Genomic DNA, 16,755 nt, shown 5'->3' on the forward strand with positions numbered 1-16,755 from the left:
TTAATCAGAGTTTACTTTACGCGTGGGAGCAGAACCGGAGCATCCAGAGAAAACCCACGCGCACAAAGCGGCAACGCTCTATCCCCGTACAGATGGAAACATATGTCGATTAGTTCACTTGCTGTAATGACTTCTCATGGAGAGCCGGGGAATGGCACGCTGTTAAAATTAAATTAAAGTGAAATGTGTATATGGGAATCTCCCATGGAAACAAACAGCAACAAAAGCCTTTGCGTTCGAACTGTTTCATGACTGCCTATTAAGCCTAGCATGGCCAAGGATAGGGTGGTGTGGCAGGAACCATGCCTAGCTGCCTTTGTCTCCCCGCTGCTGATGTCCACAAACAGCATCGGGTGGTACTGGTTTAAGGCCGAGTCGACCTAGGGGGTGAACCGGAACAGTTTCTGATATCACTGGCCATTGACGTTAGCCGTGCCTGGTGACAACATCGGCTGTAATTGTGACAACAAAACAAATGGTAATAATTATCAACACAACTGATAAGAGTGTACAGCCCTTTGATAATGTACTGCTGGATGAAGGCCTCTCCATGCTGGGGCGGTCATGGGAGTTGACTGACCATACTCCACCATGCTGATCAATGTGGGAAGGTGAAGTTGAGGTGTGGGAAGAGATTGGGGGGGTGGTGGTGGGGGCAAGGACCGGTTTCAAATATCCCTCATCACCGATGTTCGCTGTCGTCGAGAATGGAACTCAGGTTGCAGGATTTACAGGGCAGTGCTACGACCCGATGCGTCAATAGAACGTACGTCCACACACGCGCACTCTCACGCGGGCGTCCACTTGGCTGAGGATGGATGAGAGCCAACAGAAGCCCAGCAGAGGGCTCGAGGTGAAATCGGATCTTATGCGAGAGGCGCTTTAGCTCGCTCGAAGCCGTGATTGTGAAACGCGGCGTCGGCGGCCGAGAGGGCCGGTTGTTTCCTCGTGAATTAAAGCGCCAGTCGGCATCGCCCGGATCGATACGCCTCTGCTCATCTCGCGCGCGCGCGCCGGCGGCACAAGAGGGGCGAGCGCGCGGTGACGTCTGGGGACCTCATCATGTGGATGGCGGACGGCTCGCTCGTGAAGCTGTAGGCGTAGCCACTCGAGGTCGTCCCGAAGTCGATGGCGACCACCACCGAGAAGCCCCGAGCCGGCGGCTGCTCTTCGCCGCGCTTCTGCGCGCAGGCAAGCGGACAGGCAGGGAGAGAGAGAGAGCGAGTGAGATGAGTGAACACCTGGACAGGTGAGCAGGCAGGGAGAGAGAGCGAGTGAGACGGTGAACACCTGGGCAGGTGAGCGGGCAGGGAGAGAGAGCGAGTGAGACAGTGAACACCTGGACAGGTGAGCAGGCAGGGAGAGAGAGCGAGTGAGAGAGTGAACACCTGGGCAGGTGGGCAGGCAGGGAGAGAGAGCGAGTGAGACGGTGAACACCTGGGCAGGTGAGCAGAGAGAGCGAGTGAGACGGTGAACACCTGGGCAGGTGAGCAGGGAGAGATAGCGAATGAGAAGGTGAACACCTGGGCAGGTGAGCGGGCAGGGAGAGAGAGCGAGTGAGACGGTGAACACCTGGGCAGGTGAGCGGGCAGGGAGAGAGAGCGAGTGAGAGAGTGAACACCTGGGCAGGTGAGCAGGCAGGGAGAGAGAGCGAGTGAAACAGTGAACACCTGGGCAGGTGAGCAGGCAGGGAGAGAGAGCGAGTGAAACAGTGAACACCTGGGTAGGTGAGCAGGCAGGGAGAGAGCGAGTGAGAGAGTGAACACCTGGGCAGGTGAGCAGGGAGAGAGAGCGAGTGAGACGAGACGGTGAACACCTGGGCAGGTGAGCAGGCAGGGAGAGAGAGCGAGTGAGAGAGTGAACACCTGGGTAGGTGAGCAGGCAGGGAGAGAGAGCGAGTGAGAGAGTGAACACCTGGGCAGGTGAGCAGGGAGAGAGAGCGAGTGAGACGAGACGGTGAACACCTGGGCAGGTGAGCAGGCAGGGAGAGAGAGCGAGTGAGAGAGTGAACACCTGGGCAGGTGAGCAGGGAGTTAAATAGAAAGACGGATCAGACACAGAGTGACAGGCGGACAAATGGACGAGCAAACGGACAGAGACGCAAACAGAAAGCCAGACAAACAGATGGGTAAGTAGAAAGGCAAGCAGGCAGACCGACAGGCATACAAGACAACCAGAGGCATGACAAGCGGGCAGACAGACAGACAGACGAGCAGGGCACCTTCTGAGCGAGACACAGAGAGAGAGAGAGTAGCGGAAGGAAAACAACGAGCGAATCCATTACGCAGACGGAGGAGAAACGACGAGAATGTGATTACGCGCGCGTGCATGTGTTTTGTGTTTATACAAAGCCATTTTCTACAATTAAAAAAGGCGGGTGGGGGGGGACATAGCACGCATAATTAATACAAGGTACGAGAACACTGAATTACAGTGATGTTGCAAATGTCCTGCGTGTTATTGCCAAACACTAGCATTAAGTGCCATTTTATTGTCAGCGCATGCAGCAAATTGCACGGAACAATGCATTGCAAATGTCAGGGTAATCTGTTCTCAATTTATTCCCAGTAATTGGTGGTTATACACATTCGCGGGCGTCCGACTGGCAGGTAGCAATTGGCGAGGCAATTCGCGTTGATTGCCGCGTTCAACTGGTGTGCCTGTTGCGTGCATTTCGCGATGATGGATAGGCAAAGTTATAATCTCTGTCAGATGTGAGGAGTAAGCCGGCTGGAAATGGAATGGAATTGGGAATACATATTTCATCCCCCCCCCCACAACTAACCACTGATAGAAGACACAAAACAAGGATATACAGCGGGAAAAGTTTGTATTTTCTCGCTTAGTTCGAAATAGTTTTGAGGTTAGTAATTGCACGAACGGATCAGGACATACCAACATAAATGCATTTCGTCGTCATCAATCAGCAGCAGCAATTGTGGGCATGATCTCTCCGCTATTGGATGAACGCATCCAACCCCCCCCCGTCCCACCCCCCCTGGGCAGTGCAAATCGGTGAAGATTAAACAAATGCATCTATCGGAAAGTAAATGTTGTTTTGTGCATGCGTGTGGGTGTGTGCGTGTATCCGCATGTGTACGTGCGGGTGTGTGCATTTGCGTGCGTGCGAGTGTGGGCGTGGGGGTATCCGCGTGTGCGCCCGTGCAACGCGTGCGTGTGTGTCTGTGTGTGCGTGCGTGTGTGTCTGTGTGTGTGTGCGTGTGTGTCTGTGTGTGCGTGCGTGTGCGTGCGTGTGTGTGCGTGCGTGTGTGTCTGTGTGTGCGTGCGTGTGTGTCTGTGTTTGTGTGCGTGCGTGTGTGTCTGTGTGTGCGTGCGTGTGCGTGTGTGTCTGTGTGTGCGTGCGTGTGTGTCTGTGTGTGCGTGCGTGTGCCTGTGTGTGCGTGCGTGTGTGCCTGTGTGTGTGTGCGTGCGTGTGTGTCTGTGTGTGCGTGCGTGTGCGCCCGTGCAACGCGTGCGTGTGTGTCTGTGTGTGCGTGCGTGTGCCTGTGTGTGCGTGCGTGTGTGCCTGTGTGTGTGTGCGTGCGTGTGTGTCTGTGTGTGCGTGCGTGTGCGCCCGTGCAACGCGTGCGTGTGTGTCTGTGTGTGCGTGCGTGTGCCTGTGTGTGCGTGCGTGTGTGCCTGTGTGTGTGTGCGTGCGTGTGTGCCTGTGTGTGTGTGCGTGCGTGTGTGTCTGTGTGTGCGTGCGTGTGCGCCCGTGCAACGCGTGCGTGTGTGTCTGTGTGTGCGTGCGTGTGCCTGTGTGTGCGTGCGTGTGTGCCTGTGTGTGTGTGCGGGTATCCGCGTGTGCGCCCGTGCAACGCGTGCGTGTGTGCCTGTGTATGTGTGCTTGTGTGCCTGTGTGCGTGTGTGTGTGTGCCTGTGTGTGCGTGTGTGCCTGTGTGTGCGTGCGTGTGTGCCTGTGTGTGCGTGCGTGTGCCCCTGTGTGTGTGTGTGCGAGTATCCGCGTGTGCGCCCGTGCAACGCGTGCGTGTCTGCCTGTGTGTGCCTGCGTGCCTGCCTGTGTGTGCGTGCGTGCGTGTGTGTGCGTGTGTGCCTGTGTGTGCGTGCGTGTGTGCCTGTGTGTGCGTGCGCGCTTCCTCGCACGCCGTTGCTGTTGCATCCTCGCGCGTTCGCGTCCGGCCGCCAGGGGACATTCAGGTCACAGATTGAGACTGTCGCTGACGTTTCACGGCACGCCGCAAACATCGCAGTGACAAATCTTCCCTCCCTCGGCGCGGCACCGTCAACCCCCATGAGCTCAGCACATGCGCGGCGGCTGAAAGACGCGGCCCGACCCGTCGCCACCTCCGCCATCACCCCCCGCCCCCACTTACTCACCCCCCACTCCCTTCCGATGTTATTGTCCTCGGGAAGCAAAGTGGAGAGAAAGCCGGCACTCCCAGGGTGTAATCACACCGCGGGGTTTGCAGCATCACCAATTGCACCGCCGCCAATCTCTTTCGTACGGCTGGATGGACAACAACGCATCACAACAAAGTCTACGTCTACGGATGAGTTTAGCCGGGAAATTGCATCAGTCGATGAGCGGTCGATTGCTTCGCAGCCCTGCGTAGGCTTTTCTGAGCTCACGGTGGCCCCGTTCGCTCGTGGACTCGCACGGTGACTGACACACGCAGATCCATGGACTCACACAGAGAGCCCATAGACTCACTTGGAGACGCGCAGACTCGCACAGTGTTCACGTCAGCATTGGCCAGTCATCCCAATGCTGAAAAGTGACACGCACATTCCTCAATTGGGACTTTACACTTCGAAACTTCGCTTCCCGACTGCGAATAGAACTTGACAGGACCCTCCTGAAAAAAACAGTCTTGAGAATAAATAGTCCTACAAAAAATAGAGTATGTATATAACTTTGGTTCACTGCTGTGGGGTCGATGGTCTTGCTCTTTGTTTCTGCAGTGACACAATGGGATATTACCAAAGTGGTCTAGGGGCGGATCTGCCGCGAGGCGTGCAGATTCGATTCCAAGTGGCCCAGTTTTTTCGAGGTAGATTCAAACCCGAGCTTCTGTTAGGGCGGTCGGCGATCAGCAGCTGCTACCGCGTAGCTTTGCCCAGTTGCCCTGCGGTTACGCCGCGCGTCGTCCGGAGTGATGTCCGACGTTTCGCTGCACGTGCTGGGAGCTTCTGCGGGCCCTGACTGCGGCAGTTTACGTTCTCCCTCGATTATTATCTGGGATGTTGGCGTTCGGTCCCAAAACTGTCGCCCTTTCTCCAGGGCGTTAAAACGAAACAACACCACCCAGTGCCACCGCCAGCGACGAGGGCTGGGAGATCGCTGAGCTCACCGCGGGCATCGACGGGGTGAGAGGCGCGATGCCACATCCGGCGGGGCTGCCCGGGTGACTCTGGGTTTGCGGCTCGGCTTCTTCAGCGCCTGCAAATGGGAAGACGAGCAGGTGAGCGAGGTCGCCGTGCCAAGCAATTAGCGGAAGGAGAAACTGCGCATAATCCTAGAGGTGGATGAATGAACGGACGGACAGGCAAACAGGCAAGCGGGTAAGTAGGCAGATAGACGCATTGACAAAGATTACTATTCTTAGGTTTTTTCGGTAAAGTTACTTGATACAGCTATCGTGCTGTGACGGTTCCACCTGAAGACGGAAGCTTGTGTTGCCTCCGAAACGTCGTGATTTTTTTTATTTTTTATTTTTATTTTACTTTTATTAATTAAAATTTTTTACCTACGTGACTGTACCGAAAAAGCCTAAAAATATGAATGCTTGCAGTCACGAAAGCTTCAAATCTAGAATTGACAAAGATCCCAATGTACTCTTTAACAATTCGTGCGGGCAAGTCCTGTTAGCGAGCACCTATCAAGGTCCCGATCAGCATGAAAGAGATTGGTGTAGCACCACGCACGGTCGCCTTTAATTCCCCCAGCGCTGATGTGTACCTACCGCGGGAGGTACTCATTTAAGGCTAAGTCGACCTAGGAAATGCTTAGGATGAGTTTGGATGCAACTCGCCGCTGACGGGAATCGAACCCAGGGGGCTGGCGTTAGTAGTGCAGTGCGCTAACCACTGCACCGCCACTCTTACAGATAGAACCATCCATAGAACAATGTATAGAGAGACTGAGAGGGGGGAACGCGGCATTTACAAAGCAAACTCATTTTACACACAAAGAGGGCCAGGGCGAGCGGAGTCATTTTGCAAGAGGAAAATGACGAGGAAAAAAAAATGAGCGACGTTATCACGTTGAAAATGCGCCACGAGTCTTGACTCGATGGTTATCCACTCTGTCAAACGCCAAGCAATTTCCCCCCACGCCTGGATTTCAATCTTTACTGTTGGGTCAGAAATTGAGCAGACATTTGGATCTAGATAATGTGTGTCGACATGCAATACACGTGCCTCATTGCTGCTCCACCTGTGTTTTGAGTCGAGGAAAACAGAAAAAAAAGATATATATCCTTTTATTGTTTTTCGTGCAAGCAATTGAGAAAATAAGATAGGTTAAAATGTTTAAAAGGGAAAAGAAATACGTGGAATGTCAACTTAATCTCGACTATGTATGCACCTGCACATACATTCTTCAAAGTGGCATTCTGTTGAACTTTCCACGTCCCACGGTGTTGGCTGACCCAGGGATCACAGTGGGTGGTATCCGTATTGGCCAAACACCCACTGTGCTGTTCAGATTACTGACCAATATCAAATAAACAATCTCTTCCAGGCTCACTCGTCCGCGTTCACAGCGAGGAGTTTGCACGTCTGGCGGTTTGCGCGCGCGTGAGTTCATCTGTGAGAGATGGGGGGGGGGTGTCGCTTTCCATAGCGGCACTCGGTCTCGGCGTCAATTTCTCGCGAGAATTCGCGACTTGGACGTTTCGAAGGCTTGCGTGCCAAACGGGACCGCGATGAGTTACCCGGAATCGAGCTACGAGAGACTACTGGACCAGCTGTGAAGAAGAGCTTCATGGCTCATCGGATTTCTTCGGCATCAGTAATGATTCTGGTTCCGGATCAACGGTTGTCGAGAATTATCACGCGGAGTGTGGAATGTCGCGATTAGGCTGTGTCGCAAGCATCCATTTGTGAATGTCGATGAGATGTGAGTCGATGTAATGTTTTGAAGACACGTCCCATGTGTTGCATGTAAGTGCTTTACGTGTAATTACATCCCGAAACGCATGTCACGTGGAGTCACGAGTGTACACGGCTTCAATTTCAAGCTGAGTCTGTCCGGCTCGGCGACCCAAGAAATATTTTCCAACACGGCGTATCACATCCAAGTCGACGTCTCGCTATAGCCATGGCTACGACCAGTCACTCGCCTGCATCAGTCTGCAAACGACTCGTAAATAGTCAGTGCGAAATTAATCCCTGTGAGTGTATGCAAAACGATTTAATGACAGAAAAAAATTGTTATATATTTTCGACTATTTTCACTTGATATTTGCGCATTTAAAATTGGCTGACATTACATTCGCTGATGTAAACAAGTGTAGCTGGCTCAAAGCCAATTTGCAATTCATGCACTTCATGCAATGATTTATTAACTCTGATTAAAAAAATAAAACCCGCAAAGCTTTGCTTTAAAAATGAAACACATCACGGTGGGTGATCGTGCTTTGTCTGGGCGACAGCCGTACTTCAATAAAAAAACACCAATTATTTATGATGAGGATAATAATTACGATGAAAACATTGGCTTTAGTGGTAACAAACACAATAACTGCGATGATCAGTATTATATCGACCATCATCATAATCGGCATCAATGGGACTCACCCATTGAGGAATTGTGAAAACGGAATATAATGTCTGCAGGAATCACCCAGACCTATTCACCATCATCAGCCATGTTCAATCTACTGCTGCACAGAGGCCTCCGAAAGCCATGCCACAATCAAGCTGGCACCTCCATGCCAGCTGATTTCGTTGCTCTGTCTCCACTATGGGTGGTATCTCGTGTGCGCTCATATTCTGATATAGCGACGCACAAAATAGTATTTCACGGCGACACCATGCTGCGTATTATCATATATATTGAATGATGTTGGCATTGATGCACAATTTGGTAAAGTATCACTTTCATGCAAAACACATTTAATGAACGTGATGCGCTCTCATGATTGAGATGAATATTTTTTTTTTAAAAACCCAACAATATTGTAACATGTACTTAGAAACATTAATGCGTTTCAATTAAATGTGGTTTTAACTTACAATGCTACAATTAATGTTTCTACGAGAAATAGATGTCCATTACTTTCCACTTCATTGAATGCTACGGATGCTATTCTTTCCACTTAATTACAACCCAGGTTCTAAAGCGAATATCGTTTCGAATGAAATCCCAGTTTCGCTTGTAATTTGAGTGTCAATATGATTTTGTGTACTTAAGCCCAGAAAATGAAGGCATTTACTCATGTAGAAGCCAACATTGTTTTTTCATTGCGAAAATAAGCTCCTCAAAAGAAGGATGATCAATGGCCACATGACGTTGACACTCGCTCTGCCGAGTTGACGACACCACCGCGTGCAGAGCAGGTCCTAGCATCCCATCGCATGAAAAACTCCGTCTCTCCCGTTCACGTGCGTATGGGACTCATTACACTTTCATTTCCCCTTTGGTTCACGGCCAGGAAAACAATAGCACAGCAGCCAAACTCAAGCAACAATGCAAACATCAGAGTACGGTGAAACCCTTCGGTTGGGCATAGAGCTGTCAGAGATATTGGGAACGCACACAGCATACAACCCACAAAGAGCATGTATCGTAAGTGTGTTTTAATAATAATAATAATATATCTTGAAGATATTTTTTTCTTAGATAATGATTAGCCGCATTAAATAGGGCAAAAAGCTATAGGTTGAAATGTGAAAGTTTTCACGAACGGCCTCGGTAACAGGAAACCACATCTGAATTCCATAACGGTCTCTCTCATATATTCCACACAAAAAAAAAAGAGTCTGTGGATGAAAATCACAGCGCACGGCAATTACCACAATTTACGACCAGAAGCCCAATCATGTAAATTGTCAGCCAATCATACTGGAATGTATCTCGAAAGCACCACCAGGTCCGATTGAACCTTTAATAAACCGGGCACTCATACGATCCGCTCGGCATTGATGCATTAAAATAAGATCTAGCGTTTTAACGCTAAATAGCGACAATCTTTGGGCCATGGGCTTCTCTAATCGAGCAGTCTCTGAATCACGTCGCGTCCGAATGGGGATGTAAACGAAACCGTGTTTGCTTCAACTGCATGCGACGCAATAATTATTATTATTGTTACGAAGATCTGCGAAAGAATGAGCTGAAATATTTGAATAAAATCTTTATATAAATAAATATGTGTGTGTGTATACATATACAAACGTTGCTCTCATTCTGCTTGTTGCGAGTCACTTCATTGCTTGAGTATGTTTATGCAAAACACGAGTCGTCGATGAATCGCCTACTGAAAGTGACTGCGTCAGAAAATGGAATGTGGATTTAATGCGAAAGCAGCTGTTGATTTAATGTTCAAATCTTTTTTCAGGAAAAAACAGTATTGTTAAGGCTGCCAAAAAAAGCGTACATAAAATTCAATCCATCATTTAAAAATATATATATATTTAATTTCGTAAAAAAACTGTTTGGAGTAATGTGTTTTGCGCATGGCATTTTTGCTAATAAAATGAAATTGCACATTTTGCTTATTTTTGCTTATTTTTCCAGATGCCATGCATTTGTTGCTTTAAATAAAGCAACATCAGACCGGTTTAAGTAAAATGGTTTAATCATAACAAACCCCCCCCCCCCATGGAATGAAAGGACCCAAGAAAATGAAATCAGCAGAAAGTGGGTAACTTCACTTTACTTAAAAGCAATTTTCACTTCTGCACTCCACAATTGCAGCTTAATTTTTGCTCAACGGCCGTGAACTCCCAGGCAAGGTTGCTCGCTCAGAAACATTTCCGAACGGCTCTCTTAAAAGTTAAAGCGTCAGCTCATTTCCGATCCGCGTTCTTTATCGGCTTCTGCAGGACCATCCCAATTCCACGGGACACTACTTTTTTGTTTTGTTTTAACGGCAATCGCAATCAAAACACAATGGAGGGGTGAGGCCTCGGATGCCCGTAACAGCACATAGTGAACCGGATGACGGCCACGACGCTTGGGAATACACATTTTTTGTTCCACCGGTTCTCCTGTTCCCTTCGCCACAGGAAACTTCTGAAAAAGCCACGTCCTGAAAAAAAAAATTTCTCCGGAGGGCCACCGAGGTTATGGGCAGGGCCACGCGCAAACGCGCAACCAGAACCCGAACTTTAAGTGACACCTCTCGTTTTTGTGAATCGGCAGCAGAGGAGGTGCCCCAACGACGGGTTTATTTCTTGATGGAGGCATGGACGGAATCCGCCGTGCTACTATTGCTCGAGTCGAAACCGCCGTGCCGCAATCATTTCCCGCTGAACCAAGAGAGAGAGAGTGAGTGAGAGAGCGCGCGCGAGCAGAGCTCTCGACCCTACGTTACAATAGCTCGGACTAAAGCGGCCACGACACGATACCTGGGATTGAAACGAATCACGTCGTAATACGCCGCTGCTGATAAGACACTTTAAGGCTATTCATTTAGTCAGCACTGCTCGAATGTTTTCCCCCGCGCCTTTCTTTTGTCATCGCCCCATGTGCACAGGCACATGGGTCACTGTTGTTGGTGTTGTTGTTGCACGCGCCACGTGCGCTCACATGACAGCCGTATCAGTTACACCACAGAGCTAATCCCCAGCGCGCGGTGCTCGCAGCTTCGGGGGTTACGTGGAGTTGAGCGGTGATACTGATTCTGCTCGCTTCCCTTCTCCAGCTGTGGTTGCGCGGACGCAGCCAGAACAATAGGTTCAACCGACTGCCCCGCGCGTGGACTCGTACAGACAACCTTCTTGTCAATCTGCTGCAGGGTGGATGAGTGCCTCGCCACACATCGTGCGGGCTTTTGCGGGGGCGATTTGATCATTTGGTGATATATTTCACCGTGCTAGTCTGTGCGGGTTTAGTGAAGGCGGTCCGGAGAGCATTGGCCTGGAAGCTTAGCAGTAAACAGAGCACACATCGATGGATTGTGTGGCCCCTCTCGCAGCATCAGCCTCCTCGCGCGGGCCCTGCCCTGGGGAGCCGTGGCAATGCGTGCTGCTGCTGGTGGTGGTGGTAGTTGGTGGTGGTGGTGGTGTTGTTATGCACATGCAACTGAACACGTCAAAAAACACGAAGCGAGCAAAAAGAAGGCAGCGAGACACAGAGACTGAGATATCTGCCGCGTGGGCGGAGGAAATCATGTCTCGTAAAGGATGATGCTGGCCTGTGGACATGTAGCCGAGCGCACAAGAGGAGTGAGAGCTCAGCTCTGAGCCTTGATGGGATCCAGCCAAGTATCGGTGACAAGGTGTGTGTGTGTGTACATGCGTGTGTGTGTGCGTGTGTGCGTGTGTACGTGTGTGTGTGTGCGTGTGTGCGTGCGCAGGTGCGATCACGGAGCGCCAAGCAAGGGTCAATCGCAGGCCGTCGCGAGCTACGTGCCGGTCGCAGCATCCCTTGAATCAATCAAGACAAGGCTCATGTCACATGCAGACACTGCGTGCGCATCACCCACTGTTTGCCTATGATGGTCATAATAAGAAGAGTTAAAATATTTTTGTTTGTTGAGTTTTTGAGCCAGTTGGCCAGGATTGGGCAAGGACACTTCTTACCCAGGCAATTGGAAATATATTACACATAATATATTTCTTTACTCGTTGCCATAACCACAATACCATGTTTAAGAATGCACAATTTTAAAACATTTAGATATACAATTCAGAATAATAAATAAAATGATATTGTGCGAAAATTTAAAATGTTATCAATGATTCCCGTAATATCTGGGACAGAGTAAAGTCCTTTCAAACACGATTTGTTATCAATCCACTGCTGGATGAAAACCTTCCCGTGCAGTGTCGGTAATTCGCAGTTTTTTGACAATATTTCTAAGGGCTGGTCAGTGAGGACTGGTGGAGGGGTGTGCCCAGATTCAGTTCAGGTACCGCTTGCCACTAATGTAAGCCATGGCAGGGAACTGAACTCAAGCGGCCAGGTTTGTAGTGCGTTGCGCGAACCAAAGTGCCACCGCTACGACCCCTTAATTATCCTTTATTTAACAAAGGAAATCAAAATCCAGGCTCATGTGAATAATTTCCTCTTTTGCACGGGCAACGTGTATTCTGTTGATTGCATTATATTGGATCCAATGACTTGATAAGTACCCGATTACAAGTGCTCCATTGTATATACAAGGAATATTTAAGGGCATCGTCGTAGCCACAATCGAGTCCACGTGGCCACAATGAGGCGCTTGTGTTTCGCTCGTTTCAACTGCGAGAAGCAGTGTCTCTGCAACGTAGCATGTGATGTGCACAAATTGGGAAAACATGTGCTGTTTTGGCATGAGAGATCTTTGCCCGATTCACATTTGTCCCCGCAGACACTGGCGTTGAGGACCACGGCTTCTTAGCTTTCACCAGAATTAGCAATTAATCACAATTTGAAGTACCGTATTCTCCAGAATTATAAGATGCTCCAAAAAGTAAAAAAAAAACACCCGACCCCAAAAACATGTGCCAGGTGTCAATAAAGTTGTACAAAAGACAAAAACACACACACCGACTGGATTATAAGAAGCAACCACCAACTTGTACGTGGAAGAGAGTGCGTCGTAATCCGGAGAATACGGCATCATCACAATTGACCTTCTCCACGTGTTTATAATGCCTCTGGGCTGTAAACAACTAAACACGTAACCTTTGTTTAACAGTGCCACCCCGGCCTTGGAAATCCTAGCGTAATTGCAGTTCCGTTTGGGGTTTTGTGTTTACTGAAGCCGCCGTTTTTTTTGCGAGCGCAATTAAAGCCTCTCCTTGAGTGACATTTGAGAACAAGAGACCGTATTAATGGGATATAATTAACCAATCACGCCTATTGCCGTAAAAAAGAGATTGTAAGAGGGTCTTCCAAATATATATATATTTTTACAGCCACACAACCAATATAGACTTTGACAAAATCAACCCTTCCCAGGAGCGTAACCATCGTGGGGGCAGGGGGTGCCTTTCCCCCCCCCACCCCCTGGTCGCCAAAGCTATGAGATTATAATTTTTACCAAGAGTGTTAAAGAACAACAACAAAAAATACGAATTTAAATGTATTTTCATGAAAATGCTTTCATTTACGTTTTACGTTTTATTTCAATTTCATTAGAGCAGTGACGTGCGGCTTCCGCAAATTGCACAAATCAAATATTGGGGCCCCACCTGACCGATTGCCGCACCCCCTGAGCTGACAATGTCGTTACGACACTGCCCACAATGCACACGCTATCATCAGCTATCAGAAGCCAAGCCCACTGGAGCCTGCAGAGTGCTTGCGTACAAACGACCATTGTGCGTAATAGGTGGTATAGGCTGCGGTGCTATGTTGAGCGCAGTGCAGCAAACTACACTGATTGTACCGTATGTCTATGCTACCACATGCATGCCCGCCGGTCTCATCAACTCACACTTACCAGCGTGGTGAAGTATGGTTAAACAGCCCATAGCCTGCACGGCATGAGGAGGCCCTTAGCCAACAATGGATTGACAAAAGGGCTGCGCGCGCTTATGCAACCAAATAGGCCTGCCAATTTACTCAGTGGTTAATAAGACCCAACTTCTCTTGTCGCTAGCAGCTGGGAAAACTTTGGAACGTAAGACCAGCAAATACTTGTACAGACCTTGTGTCAATCCACTGTGCTTGTGAACCTGGCCACCTGAGTTTGACTCCTGAACACAGCTAACACCGGCGCTCGGTGATATCTGAAGCCTTTTACCAACCCGCATTAAGCCACGTGGCGAAGTATGGTCAAACAATCCCCCATGACCGACACGGCGTGCCGAGGTCTTGTCAAGCAGTGGGTTGACAGAAGAGCTGTCCGCTATGAACTGGTGGGACCATTGCTAACGATAATTATTTTCAAGTATATTTAATGCGCTAGACATGTTGAAAGGTACGAATAACAATGGAAAAAGTCAACATGACCAGGTGCGTATAACAATGGAAAAAGTCAACATGACCCTAATCTATCAGCTGAAGTTCTTGCTTAATCCCAATAGTTTAAATGTAGCCTCACAACAGACGCGTTCCAATTGATGTCGCAATGACTCCTGTGAATGCACATCAGTGGGGAGTAGTGACGCAGTGGGTTAACACACCGCACTATGAACCCAGCGACCTAAGTTCAATTGCCTGACCATCTCTATCGTCAGTGGCGAATGATATCTGAACTGGTCTTCGCCAATGTGCAATGACCAGCGTGGTAAAGTCAAATGAACCCCAATGGCCGCTATAGCGTGGGAAATACTCAATCCTGCAATGGACTGAAAAATGGCTGAATTATTGCATCATCTGTTCATGAATAATGCACACCAAAACAAGGCTAACTGATGTAGCAAACGAATACAGCTGCCAATCATCGAAACAAAAAGAAGTAAAAGGTCTAATGAGCCATCGATTGATCGATTAACAATGCATGTTTATGCTCACGATACATGCAATGGAATTGTGCGTGAAAATCAATGTTTTTTAGATGCGTATGTGTTGGATGCAATGGGCTTCGTGTAGACACGAGTGTCCGCTACATTCCCCACCAAAAAGCTCAGCCCCTGAATCTTGACAGTTCATTGGATAAACAGGGGGACGGGATGAATAGCTACAACCCAACTGGGAACAGATTGCAAATTCCATAATTGGACACTTACGAGAGTTGGACGTACATTTCAGACACTTCAGAGATGTGGGTAATCGTGAATTTGACCATCAAGTTGCTTCTTCTACCGGGGAATTAGTATGTCGACCAATCAGGACTGTGGTTCAGATAGAAATAACTTATCCACCTCTCTTGATGAGGGAGAAACGCTCATAAAACAACCACGGTTTTCAGACGTAATCGTGCGAAATACTATTTCACCCTCGCTAGGATGGTAATGGTCCATTGAGTTTCATTATAGATGTCTCATGTAAATAAGCCATATTTTCTTAAACGCGAGTTAATAACCTTGAAAATAACACCCACTATGTATTATTTGCATGATTAATGCAATTTGACTGTGAGTTTGCCGAATTCGTGGAACTGCTTGATTGTAAAACAAAAAAAGCCAACAGAAAAACAGCCATGCTATTTAGAATCTCAATACGCTTTGAGCCCATTGATTGCAAGACGTTCAAAAGCACAGGACTTATTTTAGATGATGGCAAATTGCTAAACAACTCTGAAAACACAAGACATCCATCTACATGGCCGCATTCCTTAAAACGCCTCTGAGATTGTAAACATCTCGCAAACCGACAGGGCGGATGAACTCCTCCCACGTGTTTCCCCGTACAGGACGTGGCCGCTCGTAGCCCTGCGCGTGCTCTTAAAAGTATCGCAAGAATCCATCAACAAAAGTTCTTTGAAGTCCAACAATGAATTTGATGGCGACAAATTTACTGCGTTGAGCACGAATGCCGCGCTAATCTGCGCTTGCTGATAATTATTCGTCAAAAATTTGGTCTACAAAAAAGTTTGCTTCATCGCTGGGAGGGTTGGACACCACAATCTGGCCAGAATTTCCAGAGAATGAATATACAACAAACCAAAAAACAAATATATTAAGCTGTTACCACTTCCCACAATAATAGCTGTGTCATTAATTGATTAAAATCTTGAAGACAAAACTTCTTACCCAACGTCATGTTCTTTAAAGCGGCGTCCTCAGGCTCGCTCATGTCGTCTGTCGGAGAGTGGGGGGTGCAGGGCGGGGTGGGGAGCTCCAAGATTAATCTCGAACTTGTGCCGAGGTGTGGACAGACGAGAGAAGCGCCACTCTTAGCTGTAGAGAGACCAGCGCACGCGCGCGCGTGTGTGTGAGTGTGTGTGACGCGAGTAGCAAGCAGCAAACGCTCCCTTCCCCCCCCCCAACTCTCTCTCCGAGGCAGGAAGTGAGCCGACCACTCCAAGACGTTTACAAACTCCCCCCCCTCCCAAAAAAATGACGAAAAATGGAGAGAGAGAGAGAAGAGAGAAAAAAAATGGGTCTCAAACTTCCTGTACAGATTCAACGCAGCTGCCCGCTTTGTCTTGGAACCGCTGTTGGTCACGGTTCGCTTTCAAAGCGCACCGTTCGGTGTCGCGGCACACGTAGTAGCGTCGGGTGTATGCGGTTCACTTAAAAAAAAGAACCTCTCTCCGTTACTCAGGGCCTCCTCCTCCTCCTCTATGACCGACCGCGTCACCTGATTTTAGTTTCCCCCCCCACCCCAGCTCCTGGCAGACCTATAATAATGTCAGTGACACTTATGCCCAGAGCCGCCTGTGTGTTTAACAAGTGAAGGGGTGGGGAACGCAAGGGATATGAGGGTGGTGGTTCGCGGTGGGATGACTGCAGAGGGGAGAGAGAGAGGGGGGAGAGGGTACGAAGGGGCAGAGGAAGAGGGATGGTGGTGGGTGGGATGGTGGTGGGTCGGTGGGTGGGTGGGGGTACTTTGGGGAGAAGGAAGGGTGCAGCAGAATCGGGTATTGGCCACTACCACCAGCATCACTATAAACACGAGGAAGCCATCTGGGGGAGGCAGGAGGGGGTTTGAGAGCTGGCTCCACACTGCGGGAGGAAAAGGGTGGTCTTGCATTCCAAGCTCTGTGCTCCCTGAACTCCACGTGCAGATGGCTTTCATTACTTAAGGGTCCT

General features: G+C 49.1%; 1 protein-coding gene across 1 annotated transcript in view; it reads right to left on the reverse strand.

The window, feature by feature from the left end:
• The window catches only part of HSPA12B (heat shock protein family A (Hsp70) member 12B), a 48,378-nt gene extending 31,943 nt beyond the window's left edge, over positions 1 to 16,435 (reverse strand). Inside the window, exons 1-3 of the mRNA XM_078861563.1 lie at positions 15,754 to 16,435; positions 5,313 to 5,401; positions 1,057 to 1,181 (exon numbers count right to left, since the gene is read on the reverse strand). Coding sequence (XP_078717689.1) covers positions 1,057 to 1,181; positions 5,313 to 5,401; positions 15,754 to 15,796 — 257 coding nt within the window. The 5' untranslated portion in view covers positions 15,797 to 16,435. The remainder of the gene's footprint in view (positions 1 to 1,056; positions 1,182 to 5,312; positions 5,402 to 15,753) is intronic.
• Positions 16,436 to 16,755: the final 320 nt, after the last annotated feature.

This window comes from Lampetra fluviatilis, chromosome 12 (genome assembly GCF_964198595.1).
Source record: "Lampetra fluviatilis chromosome 12, kcLamFluv1.1, whole genome shotgun sequence".
In the NCBI taxonomy this organism is placed as follows: Eukaryota; Metazoa; Chordata; class Hyperoartia; order Petromyzontiformes; family Petromyzontidae; genus Lampetra; species Lampetra fluviatilis.